The sequence below is a fragment of the Microcaecilia unicolor genome, chromosome 7 (assembly GCF_901765095.1).
Source record: "Microcaecilia unicolor chromosome 7, aMicUni1.1, whole genome shotgun sequence".
Lineage (NCBI taxonomy): Eukaryota > Metazoa > Chordata > Amphibia > Gymnophiona > Siphonopidae > Microcaecilia > Microcaecilia unicolor.
Genome location: NC_044037.1, coordinates 101972821 through 101997092, shown reverse-complemented (window position 1 = coordinate 101997092; position 24272 = coordinate 101972821). Strand labels below are relative to the sequence as shown.

At 44.0% G+C, this 24272-nt stretch overlaps 1 protein-coding gene across 8 annotated transcripts in view; it reads right to left on the bottom strand.

The window, feature by feature from the left end:
* Positions 1 to 24272, bottom strand: part of LOC115474633 (sulfotransferase 1C4-like) — a 313490-nt gene that overhangs the window by 14115 nt on the left and 275103 nt on the right. For all 8 annotated transcript variants that reach the window (XM_030210206.1, XM_030210210.1, XM_030210205.1 and 5 more), the window contains exons 3-4: positions 5751 to 5879; positions 4150 to 4247 (exon numbers count right to left, since the gene is read on the bottom strand). In XM_030210206.1, the coding sequence (XP_030066066.1) occupies positions 4150 to 4247; positions 5751 to 5879 (227 nt within the window). The remainder of the gene's footprint in view (positions 1 to 4149; positions 4248 to 5750; positions 5880 to 24272) is intronic.

The following is a 24272-nucleotide window of genomic DNA, read 5'->3' as shown; positions in this document are numbered from 1 at the left end:
ATTGCTCAACAAAGTCGATGTTTTTTTCAAATAATTTCGGAGCTAGCCTTAATCTTAGGTCGCGGAGGATGATCTCTGTCTTTTTTTTTTTTTTGTTACATTTGTACCCCGCGCTTTCCCACTCATGGCAGGCTCAATGCGGCTTACATATTGTATACAGGTACTTATTTGTACCTGGGGCAATGGAGGGTTAAGTGACTTGCCCAGAGTCACAAGGAGCAGCCTGTGCCTGAAGTGGGAATTGAACTCAGTTCCTCAGTTCCCCAGGTCCAAAGTCCACCAACCTAACCAAACAGGCGCTATGCATTTCATATTTCACTTTGTTGAGCAATGGAATAAAATTCTTAATCGTTGCTCGTTAGATTTAATGGAGACAGTACAGCAATTTGTAGTCTTCCTGAATCAATGTCACCCCAAGATAAAGTTTGAAATGACTTGGGAGAAACATCACATCTCTTTTTTGGATGTATGAATTGAACAGTCCACTGATAGGAACTCTCTATTGCATTTTTCCAGCATGCATCCTTCACATATGAAGCGAAATATTCCATTTGCACAATTCCTCAGGCACCGTCGGATTTGTTCATCTGATCAAGAATTCAAACAAAGCACCAACCAACTGAGCCATCGATTAATACAGAGGGGCTACCCCAAACACATTGTCAGAAAGGCAGCAAAAAGAGCCAAGCACAACCCAAGAGAATCGCTTTTGCAGTATAAAGCTAGTCAACAACAAGAGGACATTCTACCATTTGTTATAGAATACAACACACATACCACTAGGTTGAGTCGAACAATAAAAAAACATTTTGAAATATTAAAAACACAACCGACTTTATAAAAAGCGAACATTCTATTTTCCTACCAAAGAGGTAGCAATTTGGGTGACATGCTCAGCTCCAACGATGTTTGGAGCCAAAGAAAGGACAACAGCAAAAAAGGGTTCCACAAAAAATGTGGCCGATGTTCTGTATGCCACATAATGATGGAGGGGGATAGCTTTATACATCCAAGGACAGGAAAGCAATACAGTTTTCGATCTATGACCTCGTGTGATACTGCAGGGGTGGTATATTTGATTATATGCCCCTGTAACCTCATATATATAGGTCAAACAACAAGACCATTAAGGACATGATTGATGGAACATCGTTCCTGTTTAAAGCTTGCAAAACGAGAAGCCCCAATGGTAACCCCTTGTAATGCAGCAGGACATGTGTTCGACAATTTAAGATGCACGGTTTTGGAGCATTTACAACCCACTTTGAGAAGGGGGGATCAGAGAGGCCGATTGTGACAAATTGAGCAGAAATGGATTTTTTATTTTTGCTGACAATTGAACCGGATGGAATGAACGTTAGGGTTGAATGGGCAGCGTTTTTTTGACTTACGGTGAGGGGTGTGAGTGCCTACGTGGCTCAAGAGTGGCTTCTTCAAAAGATGATGTAGGGGTGAAGGATGCATTTTGATTGGTCAAAAATGGGGGAGGAGTGAATCTCCCTGATTGTAAAATGGAGGCGTTCGGTAGTTAGCAAAGTTCCTTGTCTTTGGATTGCAGCAGAGGCGACACAGGAGTGTTATTGTGTCCAGGAGCGGCAACTGATGAGAAATATGCGAATCTTTACAAGAATAGCGGACCCCTGAAGCAGCGACAGCGCAACGGGGATTCCCTGTTGGGTGAAGACGGATATGATAGAGCCAGTTTGATGGGAATTTAAGTTAAGTAACTGGCAGCAGTCACACATTATTCAATTGTAAAGGAAAGTAATGTACAGATATTAATCCTGTGTGCTATGGATACATGAGATGCTTAAGCAGTATTTTGTGCGCAGATTGACTATTGTGGAGTTTTTTGAGGCGAAATGATGGTGCGCCGTGCCTATGCCTTATAGTCGGTTAAGTTCTGGCTGGCTGGGTGGCGATACTGAAGCCTTTTTCTCCACTTAAAAAGATAAGAAGAAAAAGAGATAAATAGAAAAAATAAAAAAAATAATAAAAGAAAGAAGAATTACAATTGATAGAGTGGTTAACTGCCAGATTCCAGTTTGTGAATGAGTCCACTGGTAAGGGGTCTGAAATCTGATTTAATTTTGTTGTTATCCCTTCCCAGAGTTTACCACCATCTATTTTGCCTCTGATTTGTACTGTTTCTCTTTTTGTTTTATCTTATTTAATGAGATTAATGGGTAGGCAGACTTCTTGTAATTTATGGTCTGACCAGATGAGAGTAGAGGATTTTGTGATAATTTCCATTTATTTTGTACTGAGTTTGAAAGGTGAATTGGTGTAAAAATAGCATCAATCAAATGTCCTCCACTATGGGAGGTAACCTCATTAATTATTTTTAGGCCCAGCTCATTTAAGAATCATAGTAGAGATGAGCTTCTTGACAGTCATTGTTTTCAAGATGTAGGTTTAAGTCTCCGACAATAATGATGGAGGAACTGGATGTTAGGCATTGTACTATAAACGATTGGAGGTTGTCTGCTATGATCCACCAAAGTCCTGGGGGGCAGTATAACAACACTGTTATTCTGTAACCTTGTGTGTTGGGGGTTGTCTGTACTTTTAAAGAAAAACCCTTCCAGGCCTTTGTTGTTTATTGAGTCTATTTACATAATGTGTAGAGTTGATCAGTAGATTATTGATATCACCCCCCCCCCCCCCCCCACCGGCCTCTTTTGTCAGTTCTGTGTATTCAGTGTGCCAAGTAGTAGGGAGGGCATATTAATTGTTGAACTACAATAAATTCTTTAGCTAGCCATGCTTCTACTGCACAAACTAGGTCAAAGTTCTTTTCAGAAATGAAGTCTTTGATGAGATCGTATTTATTTCTCACTGATCTCACATTGAAGTAGCCTACAGAAATGGAGGACGAGTTAGCGTCCAAGATCGTTCTTGCTTTTTTTTTAAATGTTACCTGGACTGGTTTGATAAATTTATGTTGGTGCTTACTACTACTGAGGTATTGTACCTTCTCCGGTCTCCTAGTAGGAGCTATTGGTATTGAGTTGATTAAATTAGAGAAATTTACCCCTATGTGGTTCCTAGGTCTTGAGATTCTGGTGAGGCCTCTGCCATTCCAGATTTGAAAGAGTACCCATTACCCCTATTAGTCCAAACCAGTAGATCACATTTAGCACAAACACTGTTTTTGAGTTAGTGCTAATTGCCGATATATGAATTATTCATGTTTGCAAGCAGTAGTATTTAGACTCACTATGGTTTCATTCAGTTTCACGAAGGGGCTTTCCTCAGTGCAACGTCCAATTTGAGAAAGTGTCACTTTGATTTGCTCCCCCCTCAATACCTAGCTTGCCCACCTGGTGTCACCCCCAATATTTCTGTCTAGAGGTATCACTGAGTACAAATGTATCCCTATCATTCTATAACATGTGTTAATTTTAAGAATACCCCATTATGCCCATCACCCTCCCATTTCTTGCTCCCTTTTCCAGATTGCGTATAAATTTTAGGCACAGATCCTGTGCCTAAATGTATGTGCATAAATGCCAATTAAATCTAATTAGTGCCAATAATGGCATATTAAAAAGTCAATTATTGGCATTAGCTTGTTATTCAATATAATTGTGCACACACCCAAATTTGCGGTACTCAATTTTTGGTGACTTCTACAGAATCAGGGGGGATAGAGGGCAATTCTATAATTTGGTGCCCAAATGCTGCATAGGGAGCACCTATTCTGTAACGGCACCTGGGTGCCCAGATTACATTATAGAATATTAGTATAAACCCACATTGGCACGCCTAAATTCAGGCATACTCATTTATGCAAAGTAAATGGACGTGCCTCAGTGGGCATGCAACATGCATAACTTAACGGTATTCTGTAAATTGTGCATGTAAATGTCAAATCCACCCATGCCCCTCCCATTTACCACCTAGATTTATTTTACGTCCCTTGTAGTTATGTGCTATGGTGGCACCTATGTGTGGCCTTAGAGAACAGCACATAGGGCACTTACATACATGACACGTTTTTGTACATTTATGCATGCAAGGTGTGCATAACTGCAAGCTCTCAGTTAAAGAATTGTCTTTATAATCACTACAAATTGAAAAAAAGGCATAAATGTATTTGAATATCAATCTCGGGGTCTCCCACACAGAAAAACTCAAGCTCCTTACCTTACAGTTATGTTCCCAGAAAGATGGAGGCAGTAGCTGAATGGGGAGGTGGGATTTCAGAACTCTTGGTGATGGCATCTCCAAAGCTTTCTCCAAACCTAAATATACAGGGTAAGTTAAAATAAATGCCACTATCAAAACCCTTCAGTGGTGCACCTTGGTAGAGAGATACACACGTAATGTTACTTTCACATTCCTACTGTTACACCTCAGCAGTATTAACTGTGGGTCCCCATCATCAGGTCCCCATCATCAGGTCCCCCCAATGCAATGCCTTGGCAATGAGATACAGTGCCAGTATCACCCCCATATTCCCAAAATGGCTGTAGGGCTGTGCATTCATTTGTGCGCCTTAAAACATTTAATGCATGATAAATTGATTTAATGCACACTAATCAACTTAGCATACCTTAATTCATCAGTTAGAGCTCATTAAATTAATTTAATTTAACAAGCACTGTTTTCCCTATTAAAACAAAAATGTGAAAGTAACAAAAAATATCCCAAAATTGGACAACATTTGTGAACCCCCCCCCCAAAAAAAAACTAACCAATGTTTCATGCTTGTATGCATCCCTATGAAATGCTATGATTCAGCAGTGTGATACAGTGCTGGTATAAGATCAGTGACTCAAATGGACATCTGGTTACAGATATGGAGAATGTCCACTTTGGTCAGAGATTTTCTTCAGTTTTGGGTATGGATGCAGTGAGAAAAAGGTTTAGTGGACAATTCAGCGAGATCAGTTTTCTTTACAAATCCAGCGTGTTTCAGTCTACAAATCTGGCTGGGATCAGTCTTGGTTGCAAATTTGGTGAAGATCAACTTTGGCTGCAAATCAGACAGGGTTAGGTGCGGTCACCGATTTGGTAAACACAAGGTTTGTTTAAAGCATTAGCAAGGTCTGATTTGTTAAGTACATAAGTAATGCCACACTGGGAAAAGACCAAAGGTCCATCGAGCCCAGCATCCTGTCCACGACAGCGGCCAATCCAGGCCAAGGGCACCTGGTGAGCTTCCCAAACGTACAAACATTCTATACATGTTATTCCTGGAATTGTGGATTTTTCCCAAGTCCATTTAGTAGTGGTTTATGGACTTGTCCTTTAGGAAACCATCTAGCCCCTTTTTAAACTCTGCTAAGCTAACCGCCTTCACCACGTTCTCCGGCAATGAATTCCAGAGTTTAATTATGCGTTGGGTGAAGAAAACATTTCTCCGATTTGTTTTAAATTTACTACACTATAGTTTCATCGCATGCCCCTAGTCCTAGTATTTTTGGAATGCGTGAACAGGTTCCAGGTTAGTAAAGCTAAGATCTGGTTACAGATCTAGTTAAGCTAATGTTTAATATAGGTCTAGTTTGGTCACAAATCTGTAACAGTTGGTTTAGTTACAGATTCAGTTAGAATACGGTTTGGTTACAGCTCTGACGAGTATTAAATTTGGTTCCGAGTCAGATGTGGCTTAGACCAGATTACAGTCCAGATGCAGATCAACTGTGATTACAGGGTTGGCAACAGACAGGTTTAGTTTCATATCCAGTAAGATTCAAGTTTGACCACTGATCCAATGTTGACATGCAGACAGTATCTCTTACCTGACTTCAAGGGGAATGGTACTATCAAATCAATGAAAGGTACACGGTCATGGCATGGTGCTCGTTGACACCTCTTGATGTCGCCATCATTCTGGATCAGATCAACAATCTCCTGTATCCATGTTGTACCTGTACAGATACGGACAAGAGAGTTGCATTGTTGTTTAAAATCTGCTCTGTAACATCTTTTAGGAGTGTTGCAGGAAAAGTATTGGGGGAAGGTACACTGAAATTCATTCATGCACGTTAATTTTGTTTTCTTGAGTCCTGCTAGACCAGTCCAGAGCAATAGGCTGAGTCCCCCTATCAGCAGATAGAGGTACAGATAAATTAACTACTCCAATGACATCACTGGTATAAGAGTTTGTACAGCCTGGCAGTGGCGTTCCTAGCGTGGATGGCACCCGGGGCGGATCGCCGATGCGCCCCCCCCGGGTGCAGTGCCCCCCCCCCGCCTGCGAAATGACACCTTCCCCCCTCCGCGGCGAAATGACACCCCCCCCCGGATGCACGCCACTGGGGGGGGTGCCGCGGCGTGCGCCAGTGGGCTCCGACTTCGTGAACTTCGCTCGTTCGCTGCAGCTCCCTCTGCCCCGGAACAGGAAGTAACCTGTTTCGGGGCAGAGGGAGCTGCAGCGAACGAGCTAAGTTCGTGAAGTCAGAGGAGCCCACAGGCGCGCGCTGCGGCACTCCCCAGTGGCGTGGCGTGCACCCGGGGCGGACCGCCCCCACCCCCCTTGGTACGCCACTGCAGCCTGGAATACTCCATTATACTGCTGCCAAAGCGGAAATAGATCTACTTTGCCACACCCGTGTTTGGTTCTTGTAGGACATTTTAATTTGAATCTGGAGAATCAAGTTAATAATAATGTGCCAGATTTTTAAAAATCTTTTTTGGACAGCTTGCGTTTTGTGATGCAGGATTTTATTTTTAAGCCTAAAAATATTGGGAGTCACCCTTGACCACTACCTTTCACTCGATAGCCACATAAACGCCACCACAAAGAAGATGTTGTTCTCACTATGGAAACTAAAACGAATAAAATCTTTTTTCCCCGAGAGAGGTATTTCATCACCTCATACAGTCCGTCGTTTTATGCCATCTGGATTATTGTAACGGAGTATACGCTGGATGTAAAGAGCAACTAATTAAGAAACTGCAGATGGCCCAAAATACAGTGGCCAGATTAATTTATGGAAAGTCCAAATTTGAAAGTGCCACGCCTCTCCGAGAGAAAATGCATTGGCTTCCTGTCAAGGATCGAATCACCTTTAAAATCTGCTCCCTAGTTCACAAAATCCTATATGGTGAAGTTCCTGGTTACATGATTGATCTCATCATCCTACCTCCCAGGAATGCATTTAGACTCTCCCATTCATATCTAAACCTTCATTAGCCAAACTGCAACGGAATAAAGTACAAATCCACGTATGCTACATCCTTCTCCTTCATCAGCACTCAACTTTGGAATTCTTTGCCGAAATCAATAAAAACCATCAACAACCACCTAACTTTCAGGAAATCACTGAAGACCATGTTATTTGGAAACGCTTATCCCAAGCACTCAGCATGTGTCTCCACTGTTGAATGCACATCAATCTAGAGACAATTTTGGACACATTCCCCTTCCCTCCTCTTTCCTGGTTCCCCTATTCCTCCCGTCCATTCCTCATCCTCCCCATTATTTTTTGTGTAGGTTTTCTGCTGTATTAGCTTCTTTTTACTGCATTGGCGTCTGCCTCTGTGGTGCGCTGTAAGCCACATTGAGCCTGACGCTGTTGGGAAACTGTGGGGTACAAATGAGATAATAAAATAAATAAAATAAATTCCTACTAATGAAGTGGAAATCACTGCTTCCTCATCTCATCTATTAATATTTTGTGACTGGACACCTGTCTCATGGTCAGATCATTATGTTTGTAATTTTACCTTGAATTTTACTCACAATGAGAGGATTTTTGGAGCCTGGTCTGAATCCTCGATGTCGGCATCGACAACGAATATTGCACTGGCATCGGGAGTATCAGTATGTATGGCTGCTAGACTTGTGGACACTGGGAGCAGTGGTGCATCGAGGGGGGTCTCCAACTGTCTCGATGCCAATTGCTGTGATGGCCCCTGGAACCAGCCTGTGTCGGATCCAACCCCAAGGCATTATGAGGATTTGACATTGTTCTCACTGGCACCGAGTAGCCTCGATGACCGGCTTTGGGCGAAGACTAAGAAGCATCGGCATCAGTCTCCCTTAATACACGGTGCCAGGAGAACAGTTGCCACCAAGAGGACTTCTCCCCCTCCATAAAAGAGGTGCCAGTGCATCGGTCTCCCAGCAGCCAGGACCAGGCTCTTCTTTTTGACCCCAGCAGTTCTGATGACTGTCTCTGAGCCTGCGCCTCAGCCTTTCCCATCCTGGACCTCAATGAGCGCATCTGAGCCTTGCTTCCTGAGCTGCTGGCTGGCCACATGCAAAGGAGTGCTTCGGCATTGGGGGTGCTTCAGCCTACTTTGCTTCCCATTGCAGACCTGCTTGGCCCTCAGCCTGCGGTGCGGCCTCTGATGCCGGTGTCACGTGCAGCACCAGTGTCAACTGCCACCCAAGCTGATACGTCGGTGGAGTAAGCTTGCACCGGAGTTGAGGCAGGAGCTGACTCTGGCTCGGTCTCAGCCCTCCCATGAGGAGTTTTTGACCAACCCTGATGAGGAGAGCTCTTGGGAGTCAGTGGAGGATCCACGGTACTTTTCAGAGGCCGAGTCTTATGGTATCCCTTTCAACCCTTCCCCTCCACAAGAAAGGAAGCAATCTCCACCTGAGAGCCTCTCCTTTCCCTCTTAAGGAAATGGCGGCTGCCATTCCATTTCCTTTAGAGGTGGAGGATGAGCCCAGGGCCAAGATGCTCAAGATCCTGGACTACGAGTTGTCTCCGAGAGAGGCTGTGACTGTAGCACTGCACAAGATCCTACAGGACGTTCTCGTGCAGAATTGGGAGTCCCTTCTGTCTGTTCTGATACTGACCAAGAAGATTATGCACTGGACCTACAACATACTTGATAAGCCCCAGCTGCCTCATCTTTCCATGGTGGTGAAATCTGCCTTCAAAAAGGGCCAGTTCTTGAGACTAGCTTTGGCGCTCCCGGGCAGAGAAGCTATAACCTTGGATTATTTTGGGAGGAAGATACTCCACGCCTCTATGCTCGTGTCATGCATACAATCATACAAGCTCTTCACTTGTGGGACTCTGTGCACAAGATGATAGACTTGGCTGACTCTCTCCCACTGGAGCAGGCTGAGTCACTGCCAGTTGACCAAGAGGCATATTTTCAAAGCACTTAGCCTTCCAAAGTTCCTTAGGTTTCTATGGAACTTTGGAAGGCTAAGTGCTTTGAAAATGAGCCCCCAAGCAGCAGAAAGTATGTCGTAAGTTCTTGGCCAGGGGTGCCCACAACACTTTTAATCTAGTATCCAGGATGTCTACCCAAAGTATAGCGATATGCAGACTCTCATGGCTGAATGACTGACTTGGAAATGGTGGTTCAGCAGAGTTTGGCGGATACCCCATGCCGGGGGGATAACTTTTTTTGAAGAGAAGGTTGAGGAAGTCGCTGACAAAATCAAGAAACACACCAATACCACCACCAGGCGCCTTCTGCATCTGCGTCCTTATCTAGGAGGTCTTTTGGAAACTCAAGAAGGGGTGCCTACTAATCTCAGAGGCATAAGTATGTCACACCCTCTCGCCAGCCTGCACAGGCTCAGCCCCAGCATGCTCGTTCTATTAACAGTGTGCTTCTAAGGTCCTTGCTGCTCCCCAGTCAAAGCAGGGGACGAGCTTTTGACTGGCTCCAGCAGAGCATAGCCAGTGTCAAAGTGTCCATCCCGGACAACTAGCTGGTCAGGGGGAGGCTGAAGGTTTTTCACGCAAGGTGGCCCTTTGTAACCTCCGACCGGTGGGCAAATAGTCTGTCTTGGATACACCCTCAATTGATGTCAGAAACCTCCAAATTGCCCACCGAGAGCTCATTACTTCAGCTCTCAGCATGAGTAGGTAATTGCAGAGGAACTCTCAGACCTTCTGAAGGTCCATGCGGTTGAGTCCATTCCACCAAGGAAAGAAGGGCAGGGATTCTATTTCAGGTACTTCTTTGTGCAGAAAAAGACAGGGGGGGGGGGGTATGTCCCATCCTAGACCTAAGGGCTCTGAACAAATTCCTGATCAAAGAAAAGTGCAGGATGCTTTCCTTGGGCACCCTTCTCCCCATAATTCAGGAAAGCAATTGCTATGCTCTCTGGACTTGAAGGATGCATCCTGATACTTCCAGCCCACTGGAAGTATCTACGATTTTGGCTGGGAATACAGCACTTCCAGTACCACGTGTTGCCCTTTGGTCTCGTATCAGCTCCAAGGGTATTTACCAAATGTTTAGCAGTAGTTGCAGCATCACTACACAGACTGGGAGTCCATATGTTCCCTTATCTCGACAATTGGCTGAGCACATTGGAGGACGGTGCTCAGGAGTCCATGCAGAGGAGTATTCAGGTGCTCAAGCTACTAAGGTTCATTTTAAAACTACCCAAGTCCCATCTGTGCCATACCCAAGAACTGGAATTCAATGGAGCCCTGCTAGATATGCAGAAGTTTTGAGAATTCCTCCTGTGGCCGTCACACTGGCTTCTCAGGTTTGAGCCTCTCAGCAGGTCACGGCTTGGCAGATGTTGAGGTTGTTGGGCCACATGGTGTCCACAGTTTATGTGCCATCCATAACATGTCTTCACATGAGTACTGCCCAATGGACCCACCCTAGCTTCTCAATGGTGCCAGGCCACGGGAGGACTGGAAGATGTCATTCGAGTGTCCCTGGAGCGTACTCGCTCCCTGTTGTGGTGGACCATTCGATCCAATTTGATTCTAGAACTTCCATTCCAAATTCCTCAGCCGCAGAATGTGCCGATAATGGATGCATCTCTCCTTGGTTGGGGAACTCATGTAGATGGGCTTCACACACTCAAGGTGCTTGGTCCGTCCAGGTAACAGATCTCCAGATCAATCTCCAGGAACTTCGTGTTATATGGAACGCTCTACAGGCTTTCAGAGATAGGCTATCTCACGAAACTGTTCACTTTCAAAATTGACAATCAGGTTGCCATGTATTACACCAAGAAGCAGGGGGGCATTGGACCATGCCCTCTGTGTCAGGCGGCCGTCCTATGTAGTGCTGGGCTCTCCAGCATGACATGCTCCTTCAAGGCTCTCTCACCAAACTGTTCACATTCAAAATGGACAATCAGGTTGCCATGTATTACACCAAGAAGCAGGGGGGGCATTGGATCATGCCCTCTGTGTCAGGCAGCCGTCCTATGTGATGCTGGGCTCTCCAGCATGACATGCTCCTTCAAGCCACTTATCTGGCAGGCAAAAACAGCCTGGCTAACAGACTGAGCAGGGTTATGCAACCACATGAGTGGTCTCCTAGAATGAGCATTGCCCGTGAGATTTCCAATGCATGGGGCAGCCCCTCGGTGGATCTCTCTGCCACTCAATCACAAGGTCCCTCAGTTTTGTTCCAGGCTCACGACAGACCAGCATCGGATGCCTCCTCTTTCACTGGGGGACAGGTCTTCTGTATGCGTATCCTCCTATACCTCTTGTGGGGAAGACTTAGTGAATCTTAAGCAAGACCTTGAGGCTATGATTCTGATTGCACCTTATTGGCCTTGTCAGATCTGGTTCCTTCTTCTTCTGGCGTTACTTTCTGAAGAACCATGGAGATTAGAGTATTTTCTAACCTTCATAACGCAGAATGATCTATTCTGCATCCCAACCTTCAGTCTCTGGCACTCACAGCCTGGATGTTGAGAGCCTAGAATTTTCTTCCTTGGGTCTTCCAGAGGGTGTCTCTCAGGTCTTGCTAGTTTCCAGGAAAGATTTCACTAAGAGGTATTACTATTTCAAGTGGAGGGGGTTTACCATCGGTTGTGAGGGCAAGGCCCTAGATCCCCTTTCTTACCCTACACAGACTCTGCTTGAATACCTTCTAACCTCTCCAAGTCTGGTCTCAAAACCAACTCCATAAGGGTTCACCTCAGTGCGATTAGTGCTTATCAATGTGTAGAGGGTAAGCCCATCTCTGAACAGCTACTACTACTATTTAGCATTTTTATAGCGCTACAAGACATACGCAGCGCTGCACAAACATAGAAGAAAGACAGTCCCTGCTCAAAGAGCTTACAATCTAATAGACAAAAAATAAATAAAGTAAGCAAATCAAATCAATTAATGTGAACGGGAAGGAAGAGAGGAGGGTAGGTGGAGGCGAGTGGTTACAAGTGGTTACGAGTCAAAAGCAATGTTAAAGAGGTGGGCTTTCAGTCTAGATTTAAAGGTGGCCAAGGATGGGGCAAGACGTAGGGGCTCAGGAAGTTTCTAGTTGTTCACTTCATGAGAGGCTTGCTTTTGTCAAAGACCTGTCAAACCTCCACCTGTGTCATGGGACCTCAATGTCATTCTCACCTAGCTGATGAAAGCTTTTTGAGCCATTGGATTCCTGCCATCTGAAGTACTTACTTGAAAGGTCATTTTCTTGGTGGCGGTTACTTCAGCTGATAGGGTCAGTGGATGCACCTTATACTAAGTTTCATCACAACAGAGTACTCCTCCGCAAGTACCTCACGTACTCCACTTCCCCGTACTCTCTCCCACTCAACAATCTACACACAGATAAAAACTCTCTACCCATCACTCTCTTGCTACTATTCGACCACCGTAGTAATTCCCCAACGACATATCCTATAGTTTCTACGCCCCAAAAGTGACCGATATAACTTTGTCTTCCTTAACTATTCACAATGTAACCATAATCGTAATGTAACAAACTGTATTTCCAGTATTTACAATGTATTGTAAGCCACACTGAGCCCGCAAATAGGTGGGAAAATGTGGGATACAAATGCAACTAAATAAATAAATAAATACCTTAACTTCCTGCCTAAGGTGGTGTCTGAGTTCCATTTGAACCAGTTGAATGTCTTGCTAACATTCTTTCACTGACCTCATGCCCATTCTGGAGAGAGCGCCTTGTACATCTTGGACTGCATGCAAACACTGGCCTATTACATGGAGTGAACTAGGCCCCACAGACAGTCCGCCCAACTTTTTGTTTCTTTTAATCCCAACAGGATGGGGGTCGCCATTGGGAAACACACAATCTCTAATTGGCTGGCAAATTGCATTTCTTTCACTTATGCCCAGGTTGGGCTAACCCTGGAGGGTCATGTCAAGGATCATAATGTCACAGCCATGGCTGTGTAGGTAGCCCATTTGCGGTCAGCCTCCATTGAAGAAATTTGTAAGGCTGCAATGTGGTCTTTTTGTCCACACATTCATATCTCACTATTGCCTTGAGCAGGATACCCGACGCGACAGTCAGTTCAGGTAGACAGTTTGCAGAATCTATTTGGAGTCTAGAATCCAACTTCATCCCTCTATGCCCATTTTATTCTGTTCCAGGCTGTACCCACACTCAGTTTGTATATAGTTTCAGGTTAATCTATAAGTAGAGGAGTGTGGTAGCCGTGTTAGTCCACTCTTAAGGTTATCAATAGAAATCAAACAAAATAAAACATGGAAAAGAAAATAAGATACCTTTTTTATTGGACATAACTTAATACATTTCTTGATTAGCTTTCGAAGGTTGCCCTTCTTCGTCAGATCGGAAATAAGCAAATGTGCTAGCTGACAGTGTATATAAGTGAAAACATTCAAGCATTACTATGACAGTCTGACAGGGTGGGAGGATGGGGGTGGGTAGGAGGTATGCATGGGGACATCAAAGCATATCATTGATATTCTAACAGGATGGGTGTGGATAGGTGAGGGGTGGGGTGATCAACAGAGAAATACAGATCCTTGTTAAGTCCTTTCTGTTGGGTGTTAAAATATTCAATCATTCTGACTTCAACGATCTTACGTTCTTGTATGGTTTTAAAGTTACCTTTCAGGATTCTCACTGTGAAGTCACTGGTACAGTGTCCTGGTCCTGTAAAATGCTGACCAACAGGGGTGGGAGCCCTAATGACACCAGTATTGTTCATGTGATGTCTATGTAAATTGAATCTTGTCTTAAGCATCTGGCCTGTTTCTCCAATATAACATCCTTCGTTACATTTTTTACACTGAATGATATATACCACATTGGAAGATGAGCAAGTGAAAGATTCCTTTATGTTGAATATCTTTCCTTTGTGGATGACTGTGGGGTTAATCTATGTAACATCCTCACCATTGCAAGGCCCAATCTACCAATGTTTGTTTTTGGTACACCTGGTTGCTACGGATTAACCAGCAGTGAGAATTATAGGCCTGGTTGTCCTTAGAGAAAGTGAAGATACTTAGCTGTAGCAGGTATTCTCCGAGGACAGCAGGCCTTATATTCTCACAACCCTCCCACCTCCCTTTGGCGTTGTCTCCTATTTTTTTCCTTTTTTTATGCTGTTGTTATTGAACTGTGGTAACTACGCTCTCGTGGTGGGCGGGAAGGCACTCACGAATGCACAGTGGAGTGTGCCTTGTGCTCCACAAAGCTCTTAAAAGCTTGTTACAAGCAGTGGACCAGGAAACGCAGGATCGCGTTACCCATCTGTGAGAATATAAGGCCTGCTGTCCTATACCTGCTACATTTAAGTAACTTCGTTTTCTTGGGATCAGGTTATTGCTCAATTGCATTCTAATTTTATAGATCCAGAAATGTTGCAATTAGACTGGAACAGTAATATTCTTACTGTATTAGATACTATAGCTCCTTTGCAAACCAAATACTGTTCTAGATCTCAACATGCAATCTGTTTTTCAGATAATTTATTGGAATTGAAATGAGAATGGCAAAGGTTGGACAGGACTTGATGCAAGTCAACAAAGGCTGCTGCAAAAGATCCCTGGAAACAGTATTTGATTTTATATACAAGACAGATAAGAGAGGCTAAGAAAACATACTGCAATTTGGTGGTGATTGATCAATCGGATTTGGGAAACTTATTCAAACTGATAAACCATCTTACTACTAGCTACCTTTTCTACTTTTTTGTCAATTGACATTCAGCCCTCAACTAATAATCTTGCTTATTATTTTTCTAATAAAGAAAATTTAAATCATCAATCCTTCAGAGGGGTACCAAATGGTGTCCAGTATTGGGAGGATAATAGTATGAACTTAAGTTCTGGTATTCCGGCAGATACAGTATAGTCTAATATCTCTCCAGTTACTGACCATGATATAAAACCTTTTGTGAAGAAGCTTTCTACTGCTTCAATCTTATGATGATCCCCCTAGCCAAAGCGCTATTCAGGCATGGTCTCAACCCTTTCATTTAAGCCGCCGACGTCACCATATTCATTCCCTTCAAATGTGATCTAACAGAAATCTCCGACAAAATATCATTGGGCATGAACATCCTAACCTCCTGGGCCAACGCCTTTATGATAAAAATGAACAAAGAGAAAACACAATGCCTAATTCTCTCATCTCAACACTCCTCGCTCCTCCCAACAAATCTTAACACCTCCAACATCACAATTCCCATATCTGATAACCTGAAAATCCTTGGAGTGACATTAGACAAACATCTCTCACTCGAAAATCACGCAAAACCCACTACAAAAAAAATGTTCCAACAAGATGTGGATACTGAAATGAGTAAAACCATATCTCTCCTGGTGCAATCCACGGTAATTACCCACGCCGACTACTGTAACAGTATCTTCTTAGGCTACAAGACCCTTATCCTGAAAAAACTTCAGACTGCCCAAAATACAGCAGCAAGACTCATCTTTGGCAAACCACAATTTGAATGCGCAACACCTCTTCGTGAAAAACTTCACTGGCTCCCTATCCGAGAACGAATCAACTTCAAAGTCCACACATTAATCCACAAGATCATCCACGGTGAATCTCCGGACTATATGCTCAATCTGATTTACCTTCCCACCAGAAACATGTCTGAAACCTCACGAATGGGTGGGGGATGGGTGGGGATGGGTAAGGTTCCAGTGGGGACGGGTGGGGATGGGTGAGATTCTAGCAGGGACAGGTGGGGATGGGTAAGATTTATGTCCCCGTGCAACTCTCAAATCTGGGGTGACTAAGCAGTGTAAGGAATGGAAGCTGGATAAGCCTTTGCTAAATGGTTTATAATGGGTTTTAAAACCCAGATCTTTGTCAAGTCCCACCAGACAGGAATTAACAAAGATCTGGGTTTTCTAGCCCATTATAGACCATAACATTCTACTGCTTTGTCACCCTGTTATCTACCATGCATCTCTCATCCACCCAGCTCCCATGTTTCTCACCTTACCCATCCCACCCTCTTCTTGTGAGACTGTCATTAGAATGCTTTGATGTTTCACTTATCAATACTTTTATCAACATTTGCTTATTTCTGATCTGAAGAAAAAGAGTTACCTTTCAAAAGCTAATCAAAAAAATGTATTAAGTTAGTCCAATAAAAAACATATCATCTTATTTTCTTTTCTTCAGCAAAGCCTTTGATACAGTCCCCCACAGAAGACTCGTAAATAAGCTGAAAAGGTTGAACTTAGGACCGAAAGTGGTAAACTGGATAAGAAACTGGTTGACTGACAGATGGCAGAGGGTGGTGGTAAATGGAATCCGCTCAGAGCAAAGGAAGGTGAGCAGTGGAGTTCCTCAGGGGTCAGTGCTGGGGCTGATTCTGTTTAATATATTTGTGGGAGATATTGCTGAAGGGTTGGAAGGAAAGGTGTGCCTTTTTGCGGATGACACGAAAAAAGCCAATACAGTGGATACCCTGGAGGGAGTAGAAATGATGAGAAGGTAATTCCGAACCTTAGAAGAATGATTGAGGGTCTGTCAGTTAAAATTTAATACAACTATTAGGGATCCCTTATTTTCTAGCTGGTGCTGGTCTTATATTAATGTTAAAAATTGCACCAGTGATGCTTAATCAAGTACCGTTCTCTTAAAATTTTTTTTTTTAATATGCAGTGCTCAGACTATGCTATTGTGCCTTGCGCCCATATGTTATGTAATTGGTCAGCAGCATTCAACCATCAAAGCACTGACCCTACCTACCATCCTAACACACAGAGTAACACAGCTCTTGGGCAAATCTGCTGTGATTTGCTTGGGAATATGTAAAAATGGGTAGAAGCACTTATCTCGAACTGTCTGTGGTGGATCTTGTATTGTTATTGCTGGACTCCTTCACCCTCGTGCATTGTGATTCTGTGGTTAAAATCAATCTTTCTTCTTCGTTATTCCCGATGTGGGGCCACGTTTCTCCATAATGGTGTCTTCAAGGGAATATATGTTCAAACTGTGAACAAAAACGGGAGCGGACTCGGTGAGAGCAGGGAGGCATTTAAATCACAGCAGCCCAAGAGCTGTGTTACTCTATGTGATAGGATGGTAGGTAGGGTCAGTGCTGTGATGGTTGGATGCTGCTGGCCAATTCCATAACATATGGGCGCAAGGCACAATAGCATAGTCTGAGCACTGCATATTAAAAAACAAAAAAAATTTTTTTTAAAGAGAACGGTACTTGATTAAGCATCACTGGTGCAATTTTTAACATTAGTTAAAATTTAATGCCAAGAAGTGTAGAGTGATGAACTTGGGGTGCAAAAACCCAAAAGAGAGATACCAGATAGGAGGGGAGAGATTAGTAAACTCGACTCAGGAGAGAGACCTTGGGGTGTTGGTGTCGGAGGATATAAAGGTGAAGAAGCAATGTGACAAGGCGACGGCCTTGGCCAGAAGGATGCTAGGCTGCGTAGAAAGGGGAATAACCAGCAGAAGAAATGAGGTGTTCACGCCCTTCTACAAGTGGTTGGTGAGGCCCCACTTGGAGTATTGTGTTCAGTTTTGGAGGCGTATCTTGCTAAAGATGTAAAAAGACTGGAAGTGGTGCAAAGAAAAGCTACAAAAATGGTATGGGATTTGCATTGCAAACCGTACGAGGAGAGACTTGCTGACTTGAATGTGTATACCTTGGAGGAAAGGAGAAACAGGGGTGACGTAATACAGACATTCAAATATTTGAAAGGTATTAATCCGCAAATGAACCTTTTTCAGAGACAGGACGGCGGTAGAACTAGAGGACATGAACTGAGGTTGAAAGGGGGCAGACTCAGGACTAATGTCAGGAAGAATTTTTTCACGGAGAGGGAATGCCCTCCCGCGGGAGGTGGTGGAGATGAAAACGGTAATGTAATTCAAACATGCGTGGGATAAACACAAAGGAATCCTGTTTAGAAGGAATGGTTCCGCCGAATCTTAGCAGAGATTGGGTGGCGACGCCAGTAATTGGGAAACAAAACGGGAGCTGGACAGACTTCTACGGTCTATGCCCTGATCGTGACTGAATAGATAGGGATGGGCTGGAGTGTAAATTTTAAGGGGCTTTGACATTATCTTCAGAACTTAGTACAAGAACAGTGCTGGGCAGACTTCTACGGTCTGTGCCCTGAGAAAGGCAAGGAGAAATCAAACTCGGGTATACATATAAAGTAACACATACCATGTAAAATGAGTTTATCTTGTTGGGCAGACTGGATGGACCGTACAGGTCTTTATCTGCCGTCATTTACTATGTTTACTATGTTCTATGTTTTGTTTTATTTCTATTTATTACCAATATAATATGGAATCACCTTCGTGTTCCCTATTAGTCACCTTATACATTCTCCAACACTCCAATAGTCTATCCTGAAGTTAATACGCATTTTTGTGCATAGCTTATGTGTGTATTATCTGGTTATTGCATCAGGTGCAAATTTTTTTTACACGTGCATCAGGAAACCGTGCACTGAGATTAAGCGCACAAACATCTGCGCTATCCCCTCAGTTAAAATCAGAACAGCAGCAGCAAGAATAGCACCAAGAACTGGCAATTCTATGTCTTCACCACTAGATGGCAGCACAAATACTAATTTCACATTTCAACTTAAAATATTTAATACTAATAAAAAAGGCCCGTTTCAGAGAGCAATGAAATGGGCGCTAGCAAGCGGTCGCCGGTATCCGAGCCCTGCTCCCCGCCCCCACGTACTGCAGCGCGCGCGCCTACCTGAACCATGATGTCCAGTCGCGAGTTGTTTGCGATGTTGTGCCCGCATTTCTCGTAGGAACCTCGGCCGATTGGCGTACTGGGCCCGGTAGACCTTCTCGCCTGCCTCCTGGTGCTCCGTTCGACTCCTGGGCAGGGGGAGGGTTGCGTGTTTCCCCTACTCCTCCCCCTCCACATTGGACAATCGCGGCTCCTCCCCTCTCCCTGACGTTTCCCTACTCCTCCTCCACATTGGGCACTCGTGGCTCCTCCCCTCTCGCTGACGTCATGATTATCTACATGATTGACACCACCACCGGATACCTACTCCATGAGGGACACCACCACCGGAAGCCACCAGGCAGCCTCAGAACATAAGCACATAAGCACTGCCACGCTGGGAAAAGACCAAAGGCCCATCAAGCCCAGCACTCTCTCTCCGACAGCGGCCAATCCAGGCCCCAACAACCTGGCAAAAAACCCAAAATTTAATAACGATCAATGGACTTTTCCTTCAGAAATCTGTCCAGACCCCCTTTAAACTCAGCAAGGCCAGCTGCCGTCACTACCTTCTCCGGCAATGAGTTCCACTAACTACGCGCTGAGTAAAGAAAAACTTTCTCCGATTTGTTTTAAACCTACCACATTCTAATTTCATCTCGTGTCCCCTGGTTCTATTATTGTTAGAAAGCGTAAACAAATGCTTCACATCTGTCCGCTCTATCCCGCTCATTATTTTGTAAACCTCTATCATATCACCTCTCAGCCGCCTTCTCTCCAGGCTAAAGAGTCCTAGCCGTCTTAACCTCTCCTCATAGGGTAGTCGTCCCATCCCTTTTATCATTTTTGTCGCCCTTCTCTGCACCCTCTCCAATTCCTTTATATCTTTTTTGAGATAAGGCGACCAGAACTGAACACAATACTCCAGGTGTGGTCGCACCATGGAGCGATATAACGGCATTATAACATCCTCATGTTTGGTTTCCATCCCTTTTCTAATAATACTCAACATTCTGTTCGCCTTCTTAGCCGCCGCAGCACATTGAGCTGAAGATTTCAACGTCCTATCCACGATGACTCCCAGATCCCTTTCTTGGTCCGTAACTCCTAACGCGAAACCTTGCATAACATAGCTGTAATTCGGGTTCCTCCTTCCCACATGCATCACTTTGCACTTGTCAACGTTGAACTTCATTTGCCATTTGGACACCCAATCCCCCAGTCTCACGAGGTCTTCTTGTAATTTTTCACACTCCTCCCGCAACGAGACGACCCTGGATAATTTTGTATCATCTGCGAATTTAATTACCTCACTAGTTATTGCCATCTCGAGGTCATTTATAAATATGTTAAAAAGCAGCGGTCCCAGCACAGACCCCTGAGGGACCCCACTAACCACCCTTCTCCATCGAGAATAATGGCCATTTAACCCTACTCTCTGCTTCCTATCCTTTAACCAGCTCTTAATCCATAATAGTACACTGCCTCCGATCCCATGACTCTCCAGTTTCTTTTGGAGTCTTTCATGCGGCACTTTGTCAAATGCCTTCTGAAAATCTAGATATACAATATCCACCGGCTCCCCTTTGTCCACATGTTTGTTCACCCCCTCGAAAAAATGCAGTAGATTTGTGAGGCAAGACTTCCCTTCAGTAAAACCATGCTGACTTTGTCTCAGTAGCCCATGCTTTTGTATGTGCTCTATAATTTTATTCTTAATAATAGCCTCCACCATTTTTCCCAGCACCAACGTCAGACTCACCAGTCTATAATTTCCCGGATCGCCTCTGGAACCCTTTTTAAAAATCGGCGTTACATTGGCCACCCTCCAATCTTCCGGTACCACACCTGTTTTTAGGGATAAATTGCATATTACTAACAGTAGGTCCACAAGTTCATTTTTCAGCTCAATTAATACTCTGGGATGAATACCATCCGGTCCCGGTGATTTACTACTTTTCAGTTTGCAGAACTGCCCCATTACATCCTCCAAGTTTACAGTGAAATCATTCCGACTCGTCCGCTTCAAATACCTTTTCCGGCACTGGTATCCCTCCCAAATCCTCCTTGGTGAAGACCGAAGCAAAGAATTCATTCAATTTCTCCGCTACGGCTTTGTCTTCCCTGATCGCCCCTTTAACACCACCGTCGTCCAGCGGCCCTACCGATTCTTTAGCCGGCTTCCTGCTTTTAATATACCTAAAAAAAATTTTGCTATGTGTTTTCGCTTCTAACGCTAACTTTTTTTCAAAGTCCTTCTTAGCCCTCCTTATCTCCTTTTTGCATTCGATTTGACATTCCTTATGTTTTATCTTATTGTCTTCAGTCTGTTCCCTTCTCCATTTTCTGAACGTTGGAGGTGAGCTTTATTATAGTAGATAGGGAAGGGAAAGGGAAATGGGACTTGATATACCGCGTTCGGAGGTTTTTTGCAACTACATTCAAAGTGGTTTACATATATTCAGGTACTTATTTTGTACCAGGGGCAATGGAGGGTTAAGTGACTTGCCCAGAGTCACAAGGAGCTGCAGTGGGAATCAAACTCAGTTCCCCAGGATCAAAGTCCACTGCACTAACCAGATATTCAAAGAAATTTAAGCAGCCAGGAGAGACAGAACCCTATACCTTGGTTTAATGAAGAATTGAAAAAACTAAAAACAGAAGTTAGAAGGTTAGAACGAGCATGGAATAAAAAGAAAGACGAATCTACACTCAACACCTGGAAACAACTGCAAAACAAATACAAATATTCTATTAGACAAACCAAAAGATATTACAAAACTAAAATCGGGCCAGACTATAACAAAACACACAAACTTTTCCAACTTGTGAACAAATTACTAGATACTACACCGATTACCTCAAACATCACAGACACCCGATCAGCAGACAACCTTGTGAAATACTTTAATGAGAAAATTACGACTCATGTTACCAATCAATACCACTAACTAGGTAAAATTCCTTGATTGTCTAGACCCAACTCCCGATGAACATCCAGCAGATCGAATCTGGATAAACTTCGACACACTTTTGGATGATACCATCTACCAAGCGATTAACAAGTTTGCCAAATCCCATTGTAAACTAGATATATGCCCCAACAACCTTATAAAATTCGCCCCTCAACGTTTCATAACGGACCTCACGATGCATTTGAACTATATGTTACAACGTGGACTTTTCCCAAAGGTTACAGGAAATATTCTACTTACCCCAATACCTAAGGACCCAAAGAAAAAAACAAGTGATAACCAACTATCGCCCCGTAGCATCTATCCCTCTGGTAACCAAACTAATGGAAAGCATGGTAACCAAGCAACTCACCGACTACTTAAACAAATTCTCAATTCTTCATGACTCTCAATCAGGATTTCGATTCAACCACAGTACCGAAACAGTACTAAATCACTCTCCTAACTAAATTTAAACAAGCAATTGCAATACTTCTAGTACAATTTGACATGTCTAGAGCTTTCGACATGGTAAGCCATACCATCTTATTAGACATCCTAGAATACTTAGGAATTGGAGGAAACGTTCTTAGTTGGTTCAGAAGCTTCCTAAATGCAAGAACATATCAGGTGAAATCTAATTTGAATACATCAGCTCCATGGACACCGGAATGCGGAGTTCCCCAAGGATCACCACTCTTGCCGACCCTTTTCAACCTAATGATGACACCCCTGGCCAAATCATTATCCAACCAAGGCCTCAACCCATACATCTATGCAGATGATGTCACAATTTACATCCCATTCAAACCTGATGTAAAAAGAAATCACTAATAAAATCAACAACAGCTTTCATATTATGAACTCATGGGCAGATGCATTTCAATTAAAACTTAATGTTGAAAAAACTCAATGTCTCATCCTCTCATCACAATATAACACGACTAAACCCACCACTATAAGCTTCCCATCTCACACAGCCTGAAAATTCTTGGAGTCACAATTGACCGAAATATGACACTCAAAAGCCATGTGAAGAATACAACAAAGAAAATGTTCCATTCAATGTGGAAAGTCAAAAGAATTAAACCTTTCTTCCCAAGAAAAATTTTTCGCTGCCTAGTACAATCAATGGTGCTAAGTCACGTGGAGGGGCATAGTTGAACACGAACGCCCATCTCCATGGGCGCCTATGTCCGAAAACGGGTATGTGAAGAGGCGGGACAGACCTTATTATCGAAAAAGATGAGCATCCATCTTTCGTTTCGAAAATACGGTTTGGACGGACTAAATGCCATGGATTTGGTCCCTTCTGAGATGGGCGTTTTTTTTTTTTTTGCGATAATGGAAACTAAAAACGCCCAGCTCAGAAACGTCCCAATCCAAGCCATTTGGTCGTGGGAGGGACAAATGTACAACACTACCATAGCTCTTAGGGGTGAAGGGGGCAACTACATGTGGGTACAGTGGGTTTTAGAGGCCTCCCATTTACCATCACAAGTGTTACAGGTGGGGGGGAAGGGCCTGGGTCTGCCTGCCTGAAGTGCACTGCAGTACCCACTAAAAGTGCTCCAGGGACAGGACTTGTTGCTGGTGTATAACCTTGGCACAGCAGTTGACACCTGAAGACTAATCTCACTGAAAACGTCCTTTATTTGAATAAGCACCTTTACTCACAGTTAACTGCAGATCAGAGGTTGTGCCCCACTGGCAACGAGTCTCGCTGGTACTGAGATTAGCAGTAGGTCCGAGCTGGCAGAATGGTGTACAATGCCCTCTTTCAGCCACATTCAAGGTAAGAACTAAGTGCTGCAACGTGGCTAACACATGAAAGGGATCTAAAAGTGTCTTACACAAATGGCCACTACCTCATGGACTACCAGAAACAAAACAGGGCACACTCTGACCCAGTAAGCAGAGGGAAAAGCACCATGGGAGTAGAGCCTACCAACTACCAACATCGTGAGCATTTAACACAAGCTAGTGGAATCACGGAGCCCAATACCCTACACCCACCACAATGCATTGCTGATGTGACTCTGCAGTGCCCTTAACAGAAAAGGTGTCACACTCACCCGAGACCCACATCAGAATCAAAGAAAGGCTGTCAGAGGATAGAACCAATTCTGCTGTCATGCAGGTGGGTACGGCATTTGAGGCTGGCATACAGGCCGGGGAAAAAAGTTTGTAAAGTGGGCTTTTGTTGGTGGGAGGGGGTTAGTGACCACTGGGGGAGTCAGGGGAGGTCATCCCCGATTCCCTCCGGTGGTCATCTGGTCAGTTGGGGCACTTTTTTGGGACTTGGACCTGAAAAAAAAGGGTCCAAATAAAGCGGACCAAATTCTCGTCAAAAACGCCCTTCTTGTTTCGATTATCAGCTAAAGACGCCCATCTCTCCTAGGCCGATAACCACGCCCAAGTCCCGCCTCCAACACGCCCCAGTTATCTTTGTTCGTCTCCGTGATGGACTGAAGTTGAGGACGCCAAAAATTGGG